General features: G+C 44.7%; 1 protein-coding gene across 4 annotated transcripts; it reads right to left on the reverse strand.

Moving 5' to 3' along the window:
- Nucleotides 1-431: 431 nt before the first annotated feature.
- frmpd1b (FERM and PDZ domain containing 1b) lies at nucleotides 432-24,358 on the reverse strand. 4 transcript variants are annotated; one of them, XM_056383048.1, is made up of 17 exons: nucleotides 24,048-24,358; nucleotides 17,087-17,237; nucleotides 14,815-14,925; nucleotides 12,783-12,955; nucleotides 11,172-11,274; nucleotides 10,744-10,789; nucleotides 10,219-10,323; nucleotides 9,927-10,022; nucleotides 8,896-9,021; nucleotides 8,602-8,721; nucleotides 7,658-7,791; nucleotides 6,693-6,819; nucleotides 6,227-6,319; nucleotides 5,917-6,099; nucleotides 5,415-5,562; nucleotides 4,169-5,143; nucleotides 432-3,984 (listed from the first exon to the last, which is right to left on the reverse strand). In XM_056383048.1, the coding sequence occupies exons 3-17, from the start codon at nucleotides 14,919-14,921 to the stop codon at nucleotides 1,415-1,417; spliced, it is 5,106 nt and encodes a 1,701-aa protein (XP_056239023.1). In that variant the 5' UTR covers nucleotides 14,922-14,925; nucleotides 17,087-17,237; nucleotides 24,048-24,358; the 3' UTR covers nucleotides 432-1,414. The 4 variants fall into 4 exon arrangements, with proteins under 4 accessions (XP_056239023.1, XP_056239020.1, XP_056239021.1 ...); XM_056383045.1 differs by having other exon boundaries at nucleotides 5,361-5,562; XM_056383046.1 differs by lacking the exon at nucleotides 24,048-24,358 and adding an exon at nucleotides 18,694-19,008 and having other exon boundaries at nucleotides 5,361-5,562.
- Nucleotides 24,359-25,287: the final 929 nt, after the last annotated feature.

Genomic DNA, 25,287 nt, shown 5'->3' on the forward strand with positions numbered 1-25,287 from the left:
TATTGACAAATGCTAATGCCATGCAACTTTGCAGAATGTTGCGATCCATAATGCAGTAAGTTTTCCCGGAACAAGACAAAAGCCAACATTCCAAACAAAGAAAGCACCCATTATATTCAAACAAACATAATGCAGCTATTGTTGTTTTTAATGTTAGCACAGAAAATAAGAATACGTTATGTGGGGGGGTGGGGGGTTTATGTTTGCATAGCCATAAACTAAGGTAAAGACAGAATAGGACACAGAGATATAAATGTATATCTACAGTTCTGACCCCAGCATACAGCAGTCAGTCCATCTGTCAGTTATTAATAAGGTGGTGTGCCCAAAGAGGAAACCGCAGTTGTGGCTCAGTGTTTTAAGACTTTGGATCTTTGCTACATCTGGACAGAGTTTAACAGTCACCCTTGTGCCAAGTCAAAAACTTTAACTTTTTTTTATTTTTTTTTTTTTATTTTCAAACTACATAAATAAGGTCCCCTGTTTTGCTCCCTGGGCCCTATCCACATATTTCCCAGAAAATATATATGTAGCGTCCTTTGGATGAAAACTAGATTAATGTTATAATACTGCATACATTTGGGTTATGGGAGTATTTCCAAGAAGCATTCACTCAAGAGTCAGTCAGGACTGGGGAAAGGGTAGAAAAAACACTTTACACAAGGGTATGTGTCATAAAAAGGTGCAATCTGTAACAGTCAAAAGTGCTCTCCCTGCTTTGTAATGGTGTAGTTTTGTATCCAATTTATATGCAACTGTAATGTTGAAAAACTAAATCCTTAAAAAGGAGCGATCCCTGCACATACAAAACAAATCACTTGGTTACTTTATTTTGTAAGTGTGGTAAAGTATATTTTCTGTCAGTAAAACGTACTGTAGTAATAAACTTGAAAAATGACACTTTACAGATTACACCTTGTGGAGTGGAGAAATCTTTAAAGCAGCAAAAGATAACATAATACTGTCTCAAAGAGAAGGAAAAATAAAAATTCCAGTGACATCCATATTTTTTTTTTCCACCACAGACCTGCACGTCACAGACCATGGTGCAAATATTGTAAAAATAAATACATAAATACATACATGGGTAATCCATCCTTACATACATACACATATTGTATCATAAAATAAGAGAATTATAAGATAATTATAAAATTCATATGTACAAATGCATAGTTCATATGCATCCCAGAAGAGGCCAAGCAATGAAGTTTCCTCTCCTCGTTTAGGGTTTTGTTTGGTGCGTGTGGTTTCCAGGTGGGTATGTGTCATGTGGGTTTATGTTTGTGTGCAGTGGTGTGCATGGCACTTACTGTACAGGAACACAGGGGTAACACACCAGTTCGCTCTGTGCTGTTTCATCTTGTCTCACGTCCAGAGTGAGTGAGTTAATTAGTGGGTAAAAGTTCACAGGTCAAAAGTTGAGAGGTACGTGGCCGGGCGTGTTCGAGGTGTCTAGTGTGCGTGTCCGGAAGAGCTGTGTGAGTGCGAATACAGAGGAGATGAGCACGGTGCAGCGTTTGGCCAGTAGCCTCACCCCGTCACTCTCCCCCTGACCCTGTCCAGACCCATTGAGGCCCACACTCTTACCCCCAACCCCAGCACCAGTTCCAGCCGTCTCAACAGCCCCAACAAACTCCCGGTACAGACCCACGATCTCCTTTAGCTTGTCCATGGCCTCCTGACTGTCATCATCCTCATCCCCGTGGACCAGACTCGCATTATGGCACATGTCACAGCCAGAGCAGGGGTTTGTTCGCAGGCAAGCGGCAGACAACTGAACCAGAGCGCTGAAGCTGTTGGATAAAGAACGTAGAGCTTCATCGGGAGCCCAGCCTACACGTGTGGCCCGCTGACACCCGGATGCCAATCGTCGAGCCTCTGCCTGGAGAAGACTCCTCTCAGCCTCTGTCATGGCAGTAGGGCTTGTCCCAGTACAGTTTGAGCCTGGTTCTGGGGTAGTACCGTCTTCAGTTCCATTGTGATTTAGGTCAGGCCCCACTTTTATGCCTGTGATATCCTGCTTTGAATCTGGACAAAATGTGTGTTGTGGTTGCCCAAGTGCACCTCTCTCTAAGACTAGCAGAAGTTGATCTATATCTTGGCGAAGGGAGGCAAAACCCCCCTTCAGCCCGCCGTAATTCTTGTTGGTAAGAGAACGAAGAGGACCACCAAAAGAGGTTGTGGGGGAAACCGGACGTGAAACTAGGGGACTGAGTTCAGAGGAGGCAGTGGAGAAAGTAGAGAGCGGGCGGGGGTTGTCTTTCAGCAGAGACAAAATGTTGGGGTTTGGAGGGGGTGTTGTAGGAGAAGGGACAGGTGCCTGACGGGCAGGTTTGGGCCGTGTGCGGCGGGAGAACTCGTAAACAGTAAGCTCTTCATCAAAGCTGACACCATCCTCGGTGTCGCCGCTGAAACAGTTGGCGTAAACGGTGCGGCAGCCACAAGCCTCCCGGTGCTGCTGTGGTGGAGTACTGTCTGCGAGTGAGGAGGTTGGTGAGTCACCTCCAATTTGCATGCTGGACACACCTCCCAACCCCACTGCTGAGTGGGGGCGTGACTGAGGCTGCTCCGATGAAACACTGCCACTGTGCGCACTATTCTCTTTAAAAGTCAGATTAGGGTGTGAGCCGTTTGTCCCATTGGCCGTTTTCATGTGTGAAGTCACATCCTGGGCCTCTTTGATGGTGGCTATGACAACCTCAGCTCCGTCCTCTAAAATGTTCCCTTTCCCTACTGATTTTGAAACCACGGTCTCTTTTTCCTTGACCGGAGTTCTGTTTAAATCCGATAAACCACTGGCTACAGACAAACCAGAGCCAAAGCCAGATGTGTCTCCATTGATGGAGCTCGTGGAGGGATAGTCCAGAGTTCCCAAAATCTCCTGGGAACGGGTCATATACCAAGGCAGAGCCTGGATCCTCCCTCTCAGGGCAGAGGCTGGTAGCCTGCCTCCCAGGCTGGACGAGCTGGTCCTCAGGTCTGATCCTGATCCAGATCTTCCAGGTTCTCTACTTTCTAGGCCCCCAACACCTTTAGAGTTGGTTGAAGTGAGGGAGGTGGTAAGGGTGAGAGGTGCATCTGTATTTTTGGGTGAGAGGCTCTCGTGGCTCAGAGAGACCCTCCGTGGTCCTGACTGGATGCTGCCATTGCGGCTGCTCCAGGGGTGGATTCCATTTGGCGGACTAACGCTATCCTTGAAAATCCCTTTGCTTGGATCAGTGGGGGAGACAGGAGAGCTAGCAGGTATTGACAAGGGGTGGAGATTGGTGGGAGAAGTGGGTTTGGGGGGCACTGGAGGGGGAACAGCTAGCTTTTCACCTGAATTAGAGTGAGGGATAGGGGGTAGGTTCGGTGGCCTCTTTGCAGGTAGGATAGTCCCATTGCTTTTCCCTTCAACTTGAGGAGCTTCTTTTTCATCAGGAATGTTTGCTTTGTCTTTGGAAACCACATGTGCCCCACTCTCATGCGTCACATCTCTCTTCTGTTTCGAGCTGTTTTCTTGCCTCTTGGTCTTTTCCTCAGGTTGTGGTGTTGTAATTTGTAGGGGTTGCTTGCTGCACCTCACTGCTGTGATCAAAGGTGATGACAGAGGCAGTCCACCTGCCCCGGATGTGACAGACTTGAACTCCATGGTGTCCGGCTCCATTTCCAGGAGTTCAGAGGACAGACGTCCAGAGGCATCCCCATTGCAGTGGGCATATGATCGTCCATGCTGGGGGGACTTGGGAGGAATGATCTGAGGTTTGGGAGGCAGCTGGGGCTTAGGTGCCAGTGGTGGTTTAACTTTGATTTCAGGTTTCTGTGATGGCTTTGTTGGACTGGGCTGTTGGTTGATAAGTTGATTTGTGGTCCCTTTAAGTGTCTCTGCTTGCTTCTTTATTTTAGATGATTGGGGGGATGAATCTTTCCCTGGCGCAGCTGGAACACCATTCCAGGTTCCACTCAACTGGTTAGCATTTCGCCGGTCGGCCAGTTCAGCATCTGTGAAAGACAGAGACAAATCAAAAGAAAAGGACAGAAAGAGAAAAGCATCAATGGACTGAAATAAATCTCCCCCACACCTCCTTTAATCACATCACTATCTCCAAGATAAATGGTTTTATTTGGCACAGATAAAATATCTGATTTAGAAGTCATAACAAACATGAAATGACTGTGAACAAACCTGATAGATCAGGAACTGGGGGAGTAAATCTCTCCTGTGCATCAAAAAACTCATCCTCAGACTCTGAGACAGTCTCTTTGACTAAAAGAGCTGGTTTAGGGTTGGGTGACGGCGTCAGGAATAGACCCTCTTCGTCCTTGGAGAGGCGCTGCTCAGCCTGTTCTCCTTTGTGCCCGGGAATTGAACTCGTCCTCATTGGGACTTTGGGAGGTACCTTTTTCTTTCTTTTAATTGGTGATCTTTCAAAGGGTATGCTGTCAATCATTCTCAAATCTCTTGAGCTAGGGATCTTGGAAATGCGTCTGAGTTCCTCCACTCCATGCTCGTCCTCCTCCTCATCGTCATCGTCGTCATCGTCGTCAGTAGTAGCCCCAGGCGGGCTAGGGAGGAAATCAGCCTTGGAGAGCTCAGCAAAGCAAAGGCAAGAGTTGTCATTTCCACGGTAATTGAGGTTGGTGGGTCGCAGCGGGCCCTGGCGGCGTTTTGGCTCTAGGAGGTAGGGGTGGTGAACGTCCAAGTTTTGTAGGTCCTCAGCTGTGCGTGGTCCACGGAGAGTGTCCATGCGAGATGGGGCTTTAGCAGAGGCACTGCTCTCTTCCAGTGCCGCACTCAAAGAGCCGCTGGACAAGCTGGAGAAGCTGCTGGTGACCCGTGGGTCAGTGTGGTACCAGGTGGTCTCCAGGTTCATTTCTTCATCAATAATACTAAATTTATGCAGACCACATCCTGTTGCTCCTCGTTCCTCTTCGCCCTCATTTTCCTTACCTTCTGTTGTCACAATTATCTTCACTTCCTGTTTGCCTTTGTGTTCCTCTCTCTCTTTTCTTTCTTCCTCTCTCCTCTTCTCTTCCTCCTCCCTCCTCCTTTCTTCCCAGTCCTGACTTGCAGGGTCTGGACGTTTGTAATTCTGAGAATCCATCGGGTCATCCTCATCTGTTGAGTCATCTGAGTCACTACAGCAGCGAGACACATAACCTAATAACACAGGGAAAACACACAAACAAGACGAGCATCACAAAACAAGTTAGGGCGGGGGAATAGAATAATGTTGACGTTTTTTAATCTAAATTACTTGCTTTTCTATCCGTACCCGTACTGGCTGGTGACATACATCAAGGTGTGATGTGAAAAATGTCTATCAAAAGGCCAAGGCCAAAAAGTGAGTATTTTAAGTGAAACAGTTTTTGCTCACTTGATAGGGATTCATAGCACACGCCCTCTATTACGGCGAACCTCCCACACACACCTTCTTCAGCAGGAATCCGGTGCACCCTCACTTTTGGGCGCCCCAGACGGAAGACATTGACACTGGGATCCACCAGGAGTTTGCAGTAGCCTCCCAGCAGACACCCTAAGTCTTTGGCTGCCAGAGAGTCCATCAGTAAGGCAAATGGCTGTGAGAGGGGGAGGGCATTGCAGAAGATAAGGTAAAGCGGCAGTGATTAAAGCCAAAGGGTAAGGGAAAAAAGGCGATGGAGTGGGAGAAAGAGGGAGAGAGAGTCACCTTTGAGACCAGTGAATTAGCTTTATATAGCTACCACACACTCCCTTAGGCTTCATATTGTTTGTGTATTGGAGGAGAAATGCCTGACCTATATTTACTCTAGCATGAGCTTTGGCGCAAATATAATGTGGTGAGTGAATATCCATCTTTCATATCTGTGTCAGTAGATGTGCCTACATGTTTATGAATAATAGAGCCTAGTGGCTGGATGACTGATGACAGATGTACTCTGTGTCTTCCATACCTTCATGTCGTGCAGTGAGATGCGCAGTAGGCTGACTTTGTCCGACTCTGAGAGCAACTCCACTCGGCTGATGCTGCTGAACTCGACCAGTGTGGAGATCACATTGAGCTTGTGGTTGATGATCTGACTCATTCCATACTTGGCCCCGACCAGCAGGCTGACCAGCACCTCCCTGTCTTGAAGCTGAATGTAGATGAGTGAGGAAGGGTACAGCAGATGAAGAGTTTGAGTTTGAGTTGGTTAAATTGCTATTATGCTATATGCTTTAGCAAATGGACCCATCAGGCCACATTAGGCTCTTAACCCTTACCATCATTGTAGCTGTGTATGACCGTCCGCCATATGAAATGAGCTCTCCCAGCTGAGTGAGGTAGGCCAACCGAGCCTGTGTAGCAGATATGACCTACAACGCCACAGTGGACGTGGAAGAAGGGAGAAGAATAACTGAGAAGGCAGACAGAATGAAAGAAAACCAGGGGAAATGTTATGGTTGACTCAGTGACCAAAACAATGCTCTCCACAGAGAAATATGCTCCATTTATTTTCTTAGAAACTTAACCCAAGCCCCAGACCCACTATTTCCTTTCAAATTATCCTCCGACCCACCCACCATCTATCTTTCTCCCAAGCTGCTATTCCACTTAAAACCACAGGGAGATTAGCAGTCACTGTAAGTGTCAACTAAAAAGTGCCCTAAAGGCTCCACTAAAATGTCACTATCTATCTCTTTACGCCTCTCAATGCTTCATCCCACTCATCCATCAGTCTGTTTCTACCTTCTGGCGTGGCTCCAGCAGGGACTGGATCTTTTTGAGGTGGTAGCTGATGGCTTTCCTCAGGTCCTTCTCCCTCATGTTGCTCAGCAGCGTGGGAGAGATGAAGCTGTCAAGGCCAAACTCCTTCCTGTCATCACCACACACGCACAGAGAAATGAGAAGTGCACTGATACATAATGAAGAACTCTGCCAGTTCGATGGCTGATAGAATTGTAAGTGAAGTTACAGATTAGTTTCAGTTACGTGATTTAGTTTTAAGTTTAAAGATGGTGTAGCGTTTGAAAGCAAGAGGGAGCTCGGGAAGTTTCATTGATATTATGTTTCTAATACACATGGCCAGCACCTAGTTTTTGGTGCGCTGTAACCAGACAACTCTTGTTTGGTGTGTTTGGTGTACACTTAAGTAACGTGTTATTCAGTATCAGGTCTTTCTACAGGAGCTGATCAGTAATCTTTGCCAACATAATGTGAAGCTGAAGTTTGTTTATTAAAGTAAAACCAAATACAGACTGTACTAAAAAATATAAAAACACATTGGGGTTTGTTGACTTTTGTGGAGTGCTGTATTTTTCTGCCACTAGATGTTACTAAACAGCCACATTTTGACTGAATGCGCCTTTAATTGTAAGTGTAACCATGACTGTGTCTGCAATGATATATAACCACAGTAATCTGTGACCAGTGAGTAACTGAGGTGGTCCTTCGGGGAAATAGTCTGTGCTTTTATACAGTTTGGGCTCCGAAATGTCAAAGAGAGACGCAGGGGAATTGTGTCACACACAATAAGACAAGTGATAAGATAAGTGATCCACACATCACAAATACACACTCTTACACACACAAACCACTTCCCATCACATTAATAGATCAGGAATTTGGTGATCCCAGACAAATTACAATGATTGCAGCAGTAGAGCAAGCTTAAACTCTGACCGTAAACCGACACAAACACAAACCACACTCACGTTATACTCTTGATCGAGGTCCTGGTCTGTCCACAACTGTCTAGTCTCTCGTGCATGTGCAGCGCTGCCAGGCGAAGTGCAGTGTTACACTTCATCTCTACTGCAAAACGCTCCTGCAGCACGTCCCCAACACTCTGAAAAGGACACAGTCATGCATGCAGACACCGCAAATACACATGTGCATTACAGTAAACATACCAATGTACAACTAAAAAGCACCATATGTTTTTGTGCTTGTGTGATATACCAACATACACTTCATCTCACATTACAAAATACACAGCTCATGAGCGTCTTTGCAAGTAAACCAGCACTACGACACCCTAACTGCCATTTCTACAACAAAAACAAACACAGCAAGAGGCAAAGATTCCTCGCAGAACAATAAATCAAGATGACATACGTGGCACTCCCAATGCTTGACTGTGCACTAATAATATGCACAGGCAATCTGTGACTTTCATCCAGGGTTACAGAATATAAATGCAGTTTCAGACGTGAGGTACATCACAGAGGAGTATCTGTATGCAGGAGCTGACCAAGTTCATTGTTAACTTCCAAAATGTTAATACAAGAAGTGACACAAGGCCGCAAAACAGTGATGAATGTTATTATATGAGATCAGGACAGTTTTGAACTAATATCAGGGAGAAACGAGGAGCAGCTGCTTGTTGACTTCAAAGCTCCTATTGGCTTTGATTCTGGCATCATTTCTGTAATGTTGCTGTAATGTTTTTGGAGCATCAACATCTATTAAACATCCGATATACAACTGCAGATTAAGACATGCAGTAAAAAGAGTTTTTTTTTTTTACTGTACGAACATTTAGACTTGTTTTCCACATGTAAGTAGGGAGGTGGGCCTAACTTCTGATTGTAAAATAAGGGATAGAGCAGGAGACAAGGAAAGTAGCACCACAGATAACAGAATTAGCTTCTCTAACCTGCAAAAATAGGTATTCAAAGGTAGAAGGGTCATCCTGCAGCAGGTCCACGGGGTCTCTGGGGATGAAACACACCCTGAACAAACATCGGTAATCATGGGAGTCTTTTTTCTGCACCACCTGGCGAAGACAAAAAGACAGGGTGATGAAGATGTATGCAAGCTGTAAAAGTAAAGGCAACAACTCTGCATCCCATATGAGCCGAGTTGTACCTTGTACCCGTTGTACCTCTCTTCAGTAAACAGCCATCCATGACTACTCTTATGTTTGTGTGTGGGTTTCCGTTTCCCTCACCTTCTGTATGAACTCGTCTTCGTGCAGCAGCAGGAGTTTGGTGATGCTGTACTGTTGCTCTAGCACCAGGGCAAAGTACTCGATGGCCCGGATGGACAGTTTATCCTTCAGAGTCAGAACAATGTCCTGGAATGGTGAAAAACCAACAGTTCAGACCCCCTTAGACAAACACGTTTCATCCCAGTCTGCTAGTGGCAGATGGTCAAACCCGATTTCCCCCCTCTCACTTTCCCTTTGGCTGGGAATACAAACAGAAATACAAATACAAAACCTGCTGTAACAATAACAATAACAATGTGCTCATAAAGACAGTCTCCGAAACAGAGTGTAGCTGACCGTGGTAACTTATTTTATGAGATTTGCTATCTCATTACGTTCTTCTCCTCACTTTTAAATGTATTATTCCATCGTTAAGAACAGCTACAGTCCACCCACACTCTGTCACCCTTGGGGCAATCACATAATAACTTGTGGTGTGCTTTAATTACGAAATACACCCACGTGTTTCTAGAAAGCCTTTCCCAACCAGATCCACTCATGTCTGGTCTCATGATGTTTATGAAAAATGTAGGGGGGGGGGGGGGTCTCATCAGATCTTCTGAGGACAATGATGTGGATGTTTCTATCCATCTTTCTACCACTGCTCTTTTTTTTTTTGTTTCATCTGTAATTGCGGCTTGTTCCTCTTGTATATGTATATTATTCAACTTGGTATACACTGTGGTAGGTTTCTTCTCATTGGCTTGCATAGAGCGCACTGGTATTGACAAACATGTCAACCACCCAAGAATGATGTGGCCAAGTCTTGTGCCAATCGTTAGCAAAATGCATCATCCAGTTATCCATCTTCCATTCAAGATTCATCAGATGTGAACAAGCAGTGTAGCTGCTGTCGCCTGTTAAAGGTTGAAATTTTGACCTCTCATTGCCGGGTTTCTGTCAGAGGATACAAGGCCAAACACTCCAAATACCGACGGTTAGAATTGTTGGAGAAATTGCCAAGCTGCACTGAGATCCTTTTTAGTATTTACCTTGACAGTGGTGGTGTTATCAAACTTGAAGGCCTTGGTCTGTCCATTCTCTAAATAGACTTTTAGGACATTGGGCAGGAAGAGAAGAGAGTTTCCCTGGTGGAGAGAAGTGAGAGATGTCAGTGTGGCTAGACAGGAGTCAATATCAGATTAGGAAAGATAAAACAGAAAAAGGCAGCATGACAGCTTGGAGAATGAGACCAAAGCAAGACGACTCAAAGATCCAGAAATGAGGATGATTCATCTGTGGTTCACAACAGCCATCATTCTGTGTCAAGTAAGATTCTCCCACCTGAGTGTGCCCGTTGACCACCACCTCCTCTGCAAAGCGCACTTTAACTGGATTACTCCTCAGACGAGCTCTCTTCTCTGCCGACATGATGGATGACTTGGGATTCTGCAACACACAGACATGCGCCATTATGTGAGGGCGGGACCACACACACACACACACACGCCCATGCACGCACAGACACACACACACATACTTGTTGAACTGAAAGCACTGCAGTGACACACTTCCTGAGATCAACAAAACATTAAGGCACAAACAACCACAGCCTTAATCAAAGGGTCGACACACACACACAGACACACACACACACATATTTACATTGACGCATCACAATCTGAGAGCAATGTGAGGCAGTTAATCCTGTCAGAAGATGTCAGCTTCCAGTCACATGCTTGAAAACACACAGAGAGCTCATGTTTAAATGAAGAAGAGTGTAATGACTCTTTGTGAATGTGTGTGTGTGTGTGTGTGTGTGTGTGTGTGTGTGTGAGGTCAGGTCATCAGTGTCTTCTTTGTACTCACTGTCATGTGCCGTAGGATAGTCACAGTGATACAATCCTGCAAGTCCCTGTGTGGAGAAAGAATATACACACACATGTACACACACACACGCGCGCGCGCACGCACACACACACACACACACACACACACACACACACACACACACCACACACACACACACACACCATGCACATACACACACACACACACGCACACAAGAGAGATCATTATCCTTCTGTCCAGCTCTAAAGTAAGCACTTTCTCCTCTGACCTTTGCCCTTAACTTGCTAAGCCTTTCTCAAACACTCACTCTCTCTCACACACACAGACTCCCACATGAATAATGCTCACACACTGGGTGGACTGGACACACTGGTAGTATGACAATGGTCCTAATAACTGAACTGGTTTTAGATAGAAAGATAAAGTATCTCTGCAATTTGTCTCACCTTAAGATGTTTTCCACCTGCTCGGTGCTCAAATCCTCCAGCACTGTATCATTAATCTGCAGCACCTGGTCCCCTGGGAACAGTATCCCATCTGCAGGACTCCCTACACACACCCACACCCACCCACACACAGACACACACACACACACAATGAAAAGAGTGAGTGCTTGCATAAAACAAAAACTCAGCTGCACATGTGGGCTTGTACTTTCAGTTCAGATAAAAGGGAGATATACACACAGATATAGGCACACTTACACGCACACATGCACACACGCACACACACACACACACACACACACACACACACAGAATGACACACATGGTTATTCAACATGGCTGACTCAACAATGTTCAGCTGAGCTCTCCAGGATGTGAGGGGTTACAGTTATTCTGGGTCTCATCCAGCTCGGCTCCGCTCTGCTTTCTCTGGTTATTTATACTCATTTGTCTTCAGGCAAGAGAGCACGACTGAGGCACAGCAGTTTCAGCTTACTCTAACACACACACACTAAGCGTATGTATGCATAAACACATACGCCCATGCACGCTTATTTTCACACACCCAGTCTGCCTGGCAAAGCCCCGTCTGTCCCTGATTTTTGACCCACTGACGGGATGCTACACTGCTCTGCAAGCTTATGAAAACACACGCACACACACACACACGCACACACACACACACACAGGCTACACTTGCACACGCTCTGTCTCTTTCCAGACAAGCCAACCCCCCCGCCTCCTGTCGAGCTTTTAATGTCAACTCTGCCAATATCCTGATCTTTGCGGTTTTTCATGTCCCGTCCCTTCCCTCTCTTTTTTCAAGTCCTTCTTCCTCATCCACTACTTCCCTCTCACATTCACCTTCTCACCTCGCTGAGTCCTCCCACACCCGAAGGAGTCAGCCTTCCACCCTCTCTGCACTCCGCACAATTTCACACTTATTATTTTGCCCTCTTTGGTCATATTTGCACGTTGGTCGTTATGTATTCCCTACTGGGTATTCCTGCTGGCATCTTGTCTGTCTATTAAATCTTGTTTTCTGTTATCACCTCTCTCTCTCTCCCCTTCTCTTTCCCACTCCCTCTCTTTGGCATCAGATAGCAATTACAGAGCTGGTGGCAGGGTGGGACCCCCCTCAGGGCCTTTATCAGCTTATTTTACAGGATTGACATAAAAGTAATGGATCAGCATCTCTCTCTCTCTATCTCTCTCTCTCTCTCTCTCTCTCTCTGTCGCTTTCTCTCAATCCCCCCTATCAAAGTTGCCTAAATGAAAAGTGATTGAATTTAGAAAGGATGAGCAGGTGGCTCTGTTGTTTCTGTGGCTTCTCTGGCACCGTGCCTTGCAGTTTGAATGCCAGGACAGAGTCAATGTGTTTGTGCGTGTGTGTGTGAGAGAGAGAGAGAGAGAGAGAGAGAGAGAGACAGAGAGAGAGAGAGACAGAGAGAGAGAGAGAGAGAGACAAAGAGAGTGTGTAAATCTGTCTTGCTGCAGGCGGTGCACTGTTGCATAGAGCAGGTGGCCATTTGGAGGGGAAGCAGGGACACAAAGTGCACTCTTCCACATACATACAAACGCACACCGACGCCCACCATACATGCCGTGTACCTGTGGCGACGTCCCTGACCAGCAGGGGTGCGTTTGTGGTGAGAGTGAAGCCATGTCCAGTGCTGCTGTCTAGGACCGGGTCCCGGGTAATCTGCAGCGTCAGCTTGGCCTGGAAATTCTGATTGGACAGACTGTTGGAGCGCTGCGACCTCCCATCGCCTAGCAACCGCTCTCTGAAGAGGTCAAACGGGGTGACAAGTTACCTGAGTGGACACTACTTACACTGTGGCCATCAACAAATAAATCCAGGTCCATTAAAGGCAAGATACATCATCACTGTTTACGTGTTCACTGGCAACACCCTCTTTTACAAATCATGTCTCTTGTTTATCAGGCAATGACTATTATTACTGTTAGTGACTGTGCACTGCACTCTCTTTTTTGTTCATTAATCGATGAGTTTGTCACTAAAATGTCAGAAAATTATGAAAAATGCCCATCACAGATTAGCCCAAGATGACATATTCAAATAGCACAATTTGTTGAACAATTCAAAACTCAGTTCATAATGACATAAAGCATTAAAGAGCAGGCAAATACTCAGATTTAAGCTGGTTGCTGCAAGTGGTTGGCCTTTTTGCTTGAAAAGTGAGTCAAGTGATTTAAGTGATTGCTAAAATAGTTGCCAGTTAATTTTCTGTCCTTTGACTAATCAATTAATTGACTAATGAACTCCCATAAACATAAAACAAAAACAGTCTACATGTTAGTTCCTCTGCGACTTTGAGTTAAATGCTACATGCTAACACACTCACAACGACAATGTTTCCCATGTTTAAAGTTGTTTTACTTTACCATGTTAGCATCCTAACATTTGAAAGAAGAGCTTGGGCTGATGGGAATGTGTGTTTTGAGCTGTTGATGGTGCCAAATAAAAAGTTACATTTTTAAAGTTATTACAATTCATTCGAAGGGGGGCATGGATGTCTGAACCAAATTTCTTGCCAATCCATTCAATTGTTGTTGAGGCAATTATCTCATAATGACACTTGCTGACCTCATGGTGGGTCTAGATGAAAAGTCAGGGGATCGCCATAGTCATTATGATTCATCCTGTAGGTGACATCAAATTTAATGGCAGCTTGGTTGCTAACATTAATTAGCAGGGCAAGTAGCCATTACTGTACGCTTCCTAAAAAATTGCCATTTTGAGGAGCCAGAGGTCATATTCCCATAAACTCTGGGAATGTACAGCTAAAGTGCACTCTGGGAATCTACAGTATCTGTATTCTTTTGTGTTGCATTTAAATCTAACAGTGACATCCTCTTCCTGAAGCCTGCTGTCCAGCTGTTCTTGATATGGTCAGACTCTTTCCCCAAGAATTTGTAACAGGGAGTTTACTGGGCTTCCACTGCATCACCTCCTCTGTTGAGAATGAGAAACCACTTTGCGGACAGCAAGGCAATGAAGGTCTCTTGAAAGCATATTTGTGGTGCACTGTGGGGTGTGTTTGTGTGTGAGAGAGGGACAGTCAGGTTTTGAACTATGTGTTATGTGTCTGAATGTGTGGGTGTGGGGAGGGGATCTGGTGTGTCTGTTGATAGGAGAAATCAATTTCTCTCTCTCTCTTTTTCTTTTTTTTATTTTTACTTTAACATTTTATTTTATTTTTGGGGATATTTCTTTTCTATTTGTATAGCCATTTCTTTTTAAAATGCAATTGCAGATTTTCCCAGCTAAAAACACCCATTTGTCGAACTACATTTTTTATTTTAAATGATACATACCACACATCCCACACTTCTTCCCACTACAGGATCTGGCAGCAGGCCTAGAAGTGGATAATGCTGTTTTCTCCACCCTCTATCCCAAACTTGGCTGTTTAGTTTTTCTATACTATAAGTTATTTTATTTGTTGTTGACGCAGTGGTTTGTGTTGGGTCGGCATTTTCTGCTATTACCAGCTGTGTGCTGCATCACTTTCTACTGCATTCTCAGTTGTTTTCCCATCAAACTCTATTCTACTTTCTCACACAGAGGATATAGGCTCTCTTAAACCAGACAGCTGTTATATTCATGTCCACTCTGTACCTGCTAAGCGACTCTCGGGTGCGTCGTATTATTGTTCCCACCACCTGCTGCACCCGACTGGCCCTTCGAGCCGGAGATCTGCTCCTACATCGCTCATTCTCCTCCATTTATCTACAGAGACAAAGAGAGAGAAGGACTTGAGTTACAGACATAATCCTAAAGATGCAAAAAAAACTGAAAAAAAGAGACATGGAAAGAAGATGACAGGATCTGGAGGGGGAAAATAAGTTAGAAACTGTTTCGAGTTTAGCTCTGTCTTACTAGATTATGTATTCAGGGCCAGAATTGTGCTCCAGCTAAATTTGCATTGCATCTGCTCTGTTTTTACATGCAGAGCATGTAGCCTGCCTTGAATACAGAGAATAATCAGATATGTGAGCAGAGAGCAAGAAAGGCTGAGGGAGAGAGGGAGAGAGGGAGAGAGAGAGAGGGGAGTGGAGTTTGGTCAGCATGTCAACACGTCACCCAATGATTCTCAACAACAACTGCACCATCATAAATGAACAGAACAGAATTCAAAAAGACTTCAACATAAATATAAAACAATCTTGTTGTTCACAACAACTCCAACGCAGCTGTGCAAATTCTGCTTAGCCTGCTCTTTAAACAGAAGAGAGGTGGGGACATAATGAAAGAAAGAGAGATCAGTCAAACCCCAGGGAGGCAAAGCTGGTCAGCATTGAACCCCGACCAAATCTCAAGACTTACGACTCTCCTCAACTGCGTTTTGTTTCTGTCAGCCAATCAATACGCTGGCATTGAATTTGTGGAGACTAATAATAAGAGGTGCTTCAGGTGAATCAAGTGATCTTTGCATTTTTGTCAGCAGATACTATTTTACTGTTTTCTTGTCGTCAGCCACAACGTTAAAACCAGTTACCAGTTTTAACGCCTTGGCTGATCTGTCCCTGCGAGGGTTAGGGTAAATGGGGCGGGGGAATAGAAATAAATGTAGGAATAGGTAGAACTGCGACCCAGACTTGATCAATACAACTAACGATGATGAATGTGCTCCTGAAACCTAATGATCCGTACCTTGGCCTCAGCAGCTGGCAGGCTTGAGAGCTTAGTTTGATCAGCTCTCTGAAATATGGAGAGAGCAAGCCAAGATCTTAAAAGAAGCAAAATTATGTGGAAACAATACACACTGCATTGCAATCAATAGAGGATGTTAAGCAGTATCGCTCTTAGTTAAGACATATTCATGAGATAGAAAACAAAATTACTTTGTTTTTTTTCTTTCCTTTTTTTTTTGAAACAATCAGCAGCTAAAACAACAGGATCTCATCTCATCTCTGTTGACGTGACCACTGATGGTAGGCCAGCAATGACTAGCCACGCTCAGTAGTAGTAAAGCATGCAGTGTAGGTCTGTCCTTTAAGAGGATTAGAGGCCTTCTCTCTGCACGGGCCCACAGTGGTCAGGGTGTCACTTTAGCACCTCCCGCTGATCCGGATTGAGGCAGATTGACGTGGATGAGGAGGGATGAGTGAGGCTAGGTAGCTGACAGTTGCACATGAGGAGCCGAGTGTGGTTGTTGACAAGCACGCCCCGTTCGTTCGCAGAGAAAAGCAGGAACTGACTCTGGGCTCACAGGGATCATGATGCATGTTTGGACTGCTAACAGAGACTTACTTAGATTGTGCTCCATTTGCATGACACTGTGTTGTTTTGTTGCATTCAGTACACAATCGCTGGCAGGCATGTGGATGTGCATATGTGTGTCTGTTCTATGTGCTGAAAAGGTGCCTGCAGTCAGTGCAGAGTCAGGTGACAGTTTTTTGCTGTCATTCTCCCTTTTTCTCTTTTCTCTTTTCTCTCTTTCACTTTCTCCTTTCTCTCTCGCTCCCTCACCCTCTCTGTCCTTGCCGAGTCAGGGAGTCGTCTCCGATGACAGTCTCTCTGGGCAGCAGCAGCCAGCCATTTTTATATACATGCACATCCTAAGCACTTGATCAAGGTGCTCACTGTCCTCACTCTTTACAGTAACAGCGCACCTCTATAACTTTCCTAGAACAGATAGTTAAGCAGGTGTAAGGGCAAACATGCTGAGTGTATTAGCATAAATGGTTCAACCCTGAGGCGCTTACATTTTTTAACAATTAAACATTCCACCAGAAAATGAGCTACTGCAAGTTAATTACAAGTGGTGAGCTTCTGGGAAAGGCAGGCAAACATTTGCACTTTCAGGGGCTCAATTCTTGTTCTCATATTTTAAGACAGCAGCACAATGTCCCACATTTTAACTTAAGACTGTGAGAGCGTGACTCACCGTGATGTGGCTTGTCTCTTCAGGACTCCAGAACACAAATACCCTCTCGCCCTCTGAGACATCAGCTCTGCAGCCCCTCCAGGATTGGCTGAAAAGAGGTGGAGGGGGGTCCTTGTGATCATCAGGGCCAATCCCAATCTGCTGCAGCCACCTGTGTAGAGCAGAGCAGCGCTATCAGGGAGACCTGTCAAAACCCATAAACAAGATGCATATCCACATGACGAGTTTATAATTAGAGCGAGGCGTGAAACGACCAGTTATCAAGTCCGATTAAGCTACGTCTGCCTTGGAATTTTAACATATTTATAAGTAACAGAATTATATTCGAGTTGTTGATAGTTTCAGAGTGAACACGCAAGCATGTTAAGCAAAGCAGATGTGAGTCCAAACCAGCTATGTGGTTGTGGTTTTCCAAGAGGCCCCTCCTCTGGTCCCCAAGGCTTGCTCTCTCTCTCTCTCTCTCTCTCTCTCTCTCTCTCTCTCTCGCTGTCTCTGTTCCACTCTCTCTACTCCTCCGCAGCCTCGAAAGCACATGGCAATGTGGAGACGAGGCACTCCATCTCCGTCTGGTTGTCTAAATTAAAATTTCATACCGCCCAGTTCAGCTAACAGTTCTTACTGGGCGCGCTCTAAAAGCAAAGAGGACAGCCTGTGAATCCTGATGTGGTTGAGAGAGAAACGCTGCCAGGCCGACTGAGATCTTGGCCAAATAATAAAAGAGGACAAGTCTTTCATATGAACATCAGGGCAGATATGGCTGAAACCTTAGCTGGCCTCTGGTTTGGGGAGAAAAACAAACTTGGGGAACGCTTTGTTGTGAAAAGCCTGGCTGTTGAATTAGGAGAGACACTGAATAAACATTCTTGATCTCATCTAAGGAAACCACCTCATTTTGCACTTGAATGTTGATCTGTGAAGTAAACTCTCACTCCCAGAGGCTTTCATCTAGAAGAGAGAGCAGAAATCAAGGAATTGATAGCTCCATCTGTGCAGCTCTTCCACCAGGCCCTGTGTCCCACACACAGAGCTCTTTCACGGGGCCCGTGTGTCCCAGTGAAAAGCCAGCAGAAGACCTAGACCCACACAGACTGCAGGGCATATGAATAATGCATGGGGCTAATGCAGCTAGCTAGGCCTCCGACCGCCTCCTTCTGCCACTTTGCCAACACAGGCAACAAGAAGAGCGGAGCACAGAAGAGGAGAGAGAGACACACAGGAAAGACGTATGGGGGTTGCAGAGGTGAGGAAGGGGGAGAGGGAGGGGTGCGGGGTGGGGGCTCAGAGGGGCTGAGAAAAGGGGAAGGGATACAGAAAAGAGAATTGGTCAAGGCAAAGAAAAGAGAGAAAAGACAGGATATTGAAGGGGGAGGAAAGGGGGAGCATTTTAAAGAGGGTGAAGAGGGCAGCGGCAAAGAAACGAGGGAGTAAAGCTGCAGGAGAAGAAAAGAAAGAACAAAAGTATCTACAGTGAGACGTTCACCGGGAGGAGTGGGACAAAAAAAGCTGATCAGTGCAGTATTTCTCCTCCAACCAAGAGCAAACAAAGCCAGGCAGCAGACATTGATGTATGGTCAGTCATTAAATTAATAAATAAATAAAACGCAAACCTGTCACACTGTTACCATTTGTCTTCTTCCTTGCTTGCTTTTAATAAAGAGATTGTTCCCTCTTTCTAATGATGTGACAGCATTCTCCAGTTGATCCCAGTTTCAAATCCAAGACAGTAAAAAAAGCTCGCCTGCGAGCTGTTGATGAGTCTGCTCCTAATCTGGTTCTGAATCAATAGTAATCGCGAATCCTGTCCTCCACTGTCGTGTCCTTAAGTCCCCAGGCTGCCCGCACACACAGCTCATCAGCGAGCCTTGTAGTCTGTCTGGCCTTTCACTCATTCTCCCTCCTTTACTCCCTTCACCTCCCCACCCCTCCTCCAATCTTCACTGTACATGGAGAATATTTGTATGAGGTGCTGTTAGGTAATGAAGGCTGTCTCAAACCTTCTGTTTCAGCGTCTCTGAGACAATCTCCCCTCCACCCCACCCTCTCTCTCTCTCTCTCTCTCTGCAGCTTTTTCCCACACAATGTCTCTCTGTCTCGGACAAAACAGTCAGTTATTCAATCCTGTCGCCTGGTATGAGAACACATGCAGTTCATAGAAGTACTCCACTCTCTCCTCAGGGGTTGAGAGGTAGTACTGAACTGGCAGTTTCTGTGCAGCCAGCTGGACAGAAAACAGTCCAATTAACGCTGCTGGGCCACTTCGGGCTACTGAGGGTGAGGGACGGGGCCTGGAGAAGCTGCATTTGGACATGAAGTGGGAAAAACATGTCCACATATAGCTGCTGTCCTGCTAAATACATAATCCAGGCTAATGGATATGACAATCTGACTGACAGGATGAATTTATCTGTAATAAACTTAAACTCTTAGTCACTTAGCTGTGCGCACTGTTAAATGAAAACTGGACTCAGCACATGGACACTCTGTTAATGCAGTTACACACACTGAAGCACACACCGCTTGCATGCACATACACACACATGCTCGCAACTCATACGCCTTAATATGATTTGCAACTGGAGCGTTACACAATTGGTAACCAGACTCCAGCAGAAGTCTTGCTGACTAGCTTTTATTTAGAAAGGACCAGTTGGCTACTACTGACATTTCATTCCCAATCTGCCCCCCAAATACACAAACACACACACACACACACACACACACCCACAGCCAAATACGACACACCGGATACAGCTGCACCGCATGAGGTAGCAGCAGCAGGGGTTGATTCGGCAACTCGACAATTCATTTTGGCTCACAGTCACTGGCAACAAAGCTGGACACAGACATCAGTGAACATTCAGTCCAACAGCAGCACACTTGGCAGATGTGTCCGCAGTGTATGAATATCTGGATGACTGACTTGAGGTGAGAGAGATTTATGTTTATGGGAAGCATCTGGATTGCTTCAGATTCCATAAATGCAAACTTGTAAATGTAAGGGAACACCAAGCCCAGCAGACAACAAATACTCTAAAGATTCATGTCTCTGAGCAAAAGGCTGCAGACAAATGACTCACAGATGATAGGTCATGCTTTTGTTTCAGGGGCTGAGCTTTGACATCAGGTTAACAGACATACATTTACACTCATCAGACACTCATTCTAGTCTTATGCTGCAAATGGTTTTATGTATTTCATGATTTTACTACATTTAAGTTACTGTGCAACGTCATGCTCACAAGCAGCTTCTACAATAATCACTGCCATGTTCTTATGTCTACAATTTCATTACATTTACTAATATTAGCCTCATCCATGAATACATTAATAGGAGAGGATAAATTTGTGATCCCCTCACCTTCCCTCTAGTGCCAGTGGCAGATTGAAATCTGTGTTTCTTAGTAAAAACAACTATTGGATGGATTGCCATGAAATTTGGTACAGACATCACATCTCCCTCCCTCCGCACCAAATAGAATCACTTTGGTGACCCCTTAACATTTCATCATCAGATCAAACCTTCATGTTTGTCCACTGCTTTGATTCATGGCTAAATAGTTGGAGAAGTAATGATATCACCAGCAGCTGTACTTTGCATTTACTGCTAATTACCTAATACTAGCATGCTACATTAAGATGATAAACATGGTAAACATTATACCTGCTAAAAATGAGCATGTTAGCATTGTCATTGCGAGCATGTTAGCACGCTAATGTTCACTTAGCTGAAAGCACCGCTGTGCCTAAAGCTTAACAGAGCAGCTAGCATTGTTGTATGGACTTGTAGTCTTGTTATCATATAATTCTTTGTTGTCTATTGTCCCGTTTTCTTGTTGTGTTGCTCGTATTCGTATAAAGGGCCAAAGGGACAGGTTTTGTTAACACGCTTTGGCTTTATAAACTATGCTTTATGGCTTTAGGGCTGCAAGTAATGATTATTTTCAATTAATCTGTTGATTATTTCGATCAATCGTTGAAAACAGAGGGATATTCACATTTGAGAAGCTGGAAACCCTTTGTCATTTTTCTTAATGAATCAATTCTAATAGATACTGATAGTTTCTGTTGATTTACTAATTCATTAATCAACAAATCATTGCAGGCAGCTCTATTCTATATAGGCTACTGTGGTATGTAGCGTTGCTATGCTATGGACTTGCCGATAACAATTAAACATAATAATAAATTAATCTTGCGCTCCCTATTGCAGTCTGCCGTCAAACAGCAGCTTGGTGGCGTGTTTGTCTGTTGATTGCCACTGTTGCTTGTGACGTTTGGCTGGTTATTTTGCTGTTACCTGTCCCCCAGACATAATCACATCTCCTGTTCTTCATGCAGCCTGTCAGCTCATTCCATTAGCATTAGGAAGACAGGGCTCACTGTGCGCCGCTCATTTCATTTCCCCTTTCATCAGCGACCTGGCAAGGCTTGAGTTCCCCAGTGCACTATTAAATAATGAGTCTTTTGAAGATTAATAGTGCACTGCATTGTGTTACAGATCTCTATCAATGGTTGTGATGGTTCTGGAGAGAGACAGACAGACAGACAGTGGGACAGGGAGAGTGAGAGAGAGAGAGATAGAGAGAGGGGAAGATCTTGATGTTTTAGGAAGGCCTTTGGATGTTAGTGGATGATGGATGTTGCAAGTCTGGAAAACTGTCTGCCTCACTTCTTCTGTTGCTGTCTGAGCCAATTTCCTTCAACTCAATGATCCTTCAAAAAACTGCACAACAGAGGTCTTATCTTTAAGTAAAAGTAATATGAGTGCAGCCAGCAAGCCATCAGCTTCAGTAGGCATCTGGGCTCTGTAATAATACTTACATACAGCTACAGCCAGACTTTAATATTTCATGTTACACCAAAGAATAGAGGAGGCGAAAACCTGGTTATAGGGAGCTGATGATTTACTTAGGGCCTTATGATTTTCTTAAGGGTAATATAAATGCTTTTCATTCTCTTTATGTTTTACTACATGTTCATAAATAGTCGGCCTAAATCACAGCGCCACTGCCAGTCAATTGTGCCATCACCATGGAGCTGTCACATCAATGAGGTCACGTCTCCTTTTTCCTCTGCTGGAGTAATACTCGTACAGTTTGAGGGAAAATATGCAAGTGCGCAGTAAATCCAAGCTCTGTTCCAATATCCATCAATATGCCCATAAATAATCCAACACATCATTATATTCAGCAACCCATCAATCCATTCAAACATTCACTACCATTATGTACACTGATGCAACCCCTGACCCCTGAATTCATTGAATCCCTGTAGTGAGAAAGAGCAATATTGATCAACCAGCAACCTCCAGTATTCAGTAGATGCTACAATGGGAATCAAATTCTTTAACAGGTTCAATTATAGACTGATCCAATGATCTATTGGTCAAGGCATTGGAATGGAGCAGAAAACACCAGCCCAGCAACACAGTCTGCCCTGGAGACATGAAGCTCAGTCCAAAGAGGAAGAGAGAGGGAGAGGATGGCTGGCTGGATGCAGTAAGTGGGCTAGAGGAGCAGTCAGCAGGGCAGATCGAGGCTAATGCAGCCAAGCATCAAGTCTTTCCTGATGTGCAAGTTCTGCCCGTCGTGTTCCTCCTCTGGCAGAATGACCTCGGAGCAGCAACTGCCATCACATGTTGTAGCATACTACATCCCTGAGTCATAGCACAATGCCTGCAGCAGTGGCACAGCACAGGCTGAGCATGCACACGCACGCACGCACGCACACACACACACACACACACACACACACACACACACACACACACACACACACACACACACACACACACACACACTCCGTGCACTCAAGAGTGAAAGCAAAACACTGAGCATCCACAGCTATTTCACATAGGCTACTCTTCACAGGACCAAAATGGGATTCATTCATTCATTCTTTAGAGTGTTTCTGTGTGTGTGTGTGTGTGTGTGTGTGTGTGTGTGTGTATGTGTGTGGGTGGGGGGTGTCCAACTGTAAACCACCAATCATATGATGCTACTAAAAAAACAATAGTCATTAACCTAAGTGATGTCTCTATGCACAGTGAGGGCTGCTGTGTCACACGTGTCTAAATGGAACCGCAATCAGCGGTCATATTAAATCATGTCATGCATTAAATGAAGGCCCCAGAACAGCAAAACGCATTGTTCCGGTCTAGTTGTGTTGAGCTTGTCATGCCTGGCACGGCACGAAAGAGCACAGGGAAGAGGCTGCTGCTGGCCAGAGGAAACGAGCAAAGAAGAAAAAAAAAAACAGAGGAGAGACGACTGTCCCAGGGTGGCTGCACATCGCCTACGCCCATTCATAATGTGCGTGTTTTACTACCCAGACTCCTGGCATCCCCCTGATCCGTCAGGATTTAGCCTGTACTTGTCCAATATGTAGCCAGTGACGGTGATTTCACTGCGCATACGGCAGCATGGATGTCCACTCTCACTGCATAAGACATGTGTTTGTGAATGTGCTGAATGAATGTGGCTCGAAAATAACCAGTGCCAGTAAATATGGACTGTAATTCTGTATTATTTATATTAGCCTGAATTCAAGTTGTGACAAATAACTAACCACGTATCGAGCGCGTGTGTCGCTCATAAATGCTTTAAAATGCCTTTAAAAACAATCAAGATCCATCACATCATGGTCCATCACTAACTTAGATCAGTGGTCGCAGCCATGCCAGTCAAACCAGGGGGCTAAACAAAGAAAAAAAAAAAGGTCAGTCTTTTGTCGCTTCCTATTTAATCTTAATCGGATTTAAATCTCTCCATCGCCTCCCTCAAACAGGGACACGGGTGTAGCCTGCAGGCGTTTTGAAAACGTCCATCAGTTAAATTATTCATTTCGACCTGATAAATATCAGTCCAAATGGCACGAACGGATGCAAGGTGCAGGCGCCTCCGTCTACAGCTGGGCGCTCCTTCATCAGACAATAACACCGGGAAATACCGAGAAAACTCACCTCGTGGTCTGAGGAGACAGACGGACCAGGAGTCTGGGAGGGCTGTCCCCCAAAAAGATCAGTGATGCAGAGGATTTGGAGGGGAAAGGATATTCGTTACTCAAAAATATCCGCGGCGTCCTCCCGGGCGGATGATGGTGGTGATGTGATGTGTGAGGGGGGAGTTGGCTATATGCTGGATGCTGTCATCGTACTGGGACTGCTCCCTGCCTAATCCTCGGCCCTGAGCTCAGAAATAACTCACCCCCCTCCCTCTGTTCGTCTCTCCTCCTCCGCTGTCTGCCCGGAGGACCCCTACCCCTCCTCCACAAGGTCAGCTGGTTACATCAAATAGTAAGAATAAGAATAATTATCCTTCAAATGAAATATTTTAAGATATTTGTTTTTGTAGAGAAAAATGTCATTGTTTGCTTTCCAGTTTTTGTTAGCCTATCAATTTGTAGTAGCCTATTTTATAAATCATATACTCAATCATAATCAATAATATAGCCTACTGGAGCCTACATATGTCCATCTCAATAAGGTTTCAGTACTGTAAATTTAAATTAATCTACTTTATGTTTATCTTTATTCATACGGACTTTATCATTTTATTTCTGAAATCTAATGGGTTGTGCTTTGTATTACAATGTTGTAGCCTATATATTCATGAACAACAACTACTAGGCTACTACTTCTACAAATAATATTACTAATAATAATAATAATACTAATAATGTTATGAAATAAACTTGATTCAATGACCACTGTAAAACCTAAAACAAATAGATGGGAAACAGGGCTGAATTAGGCAAAGCAGAAAAACTGCCCCAGGGCCCCAGATATTCAGGGAACCTAAGGGCCCCATATTAATTGTGTGTCAGCTAGTTTGTGGTAATTTAATGAATTGCAAATTTGTTTGGCAATCTCGAAGAATAAGGGCAGAAGAGTGGGTCCTGCTACCTGTCTTGTTTCAAAATTTACACGATGTGTATTAATTGATCAATTTGTTTTTAACCAAATTACACGAAACAGAGGGTCAATGGGAGCTCAATGCTCATATTTGCCCAAGTGTCCCCTATAGTGGGTTGATTTGACTATATCAACAGCCCAAATACATTTTATTTTTTCAGAAATCAAGTAATTATTGTTTCCTCCCTCAATAATAAAAACTTTGGCATATTAGTCACAGATGTCTTGTCATTTGTGTTCTAATAACAATTAACATGCTATATTAGCGTGGATAGGACTTTTTTAATAC

Source organism: Seriola aureovittata, chromosome 8 (genome assembly GCF_021018895.1).
Source record: "Seriola aureovittata isolate HTS-2021-v1 ecotype China chromosome 8, ASM2101889v1, whole genome shotgun sequence".
Lineage (NCBI taxonomy): Eukaryota > Metazoa > Chordata > Actinopteri > Carangiformes > Carangidae > Seriola > Seriola aureovittata.

What these genes read in the sequence shown, in the direction of transcription:
- frmpd1b (XM_056383045.1), bottom strand. Translation starts at nt 14,921, where the DNA reads ATGGAGGAGAATGAGCGATGTAGGAGCAGATCTCCGGCTCGAAGGGCC. An exon ending in CATACACAGCTACAATGATG is followed by an intron (nt 6,100 to 6,226) that starts GTAAGGGTTAAG and finishes ATCTACATTCAG; the next exon opens with CTTCAAGACAGGGAGGTGCT. An exon ending in GTGCTATGAATCCCTATCAA is followed by an intron (nt 5,144 to 5,360) that starts GTGAGCAAAAAC and finishes CTGTGTTATTAG; the next exon opens with GTTATGTGTCTCGCTGCTGT.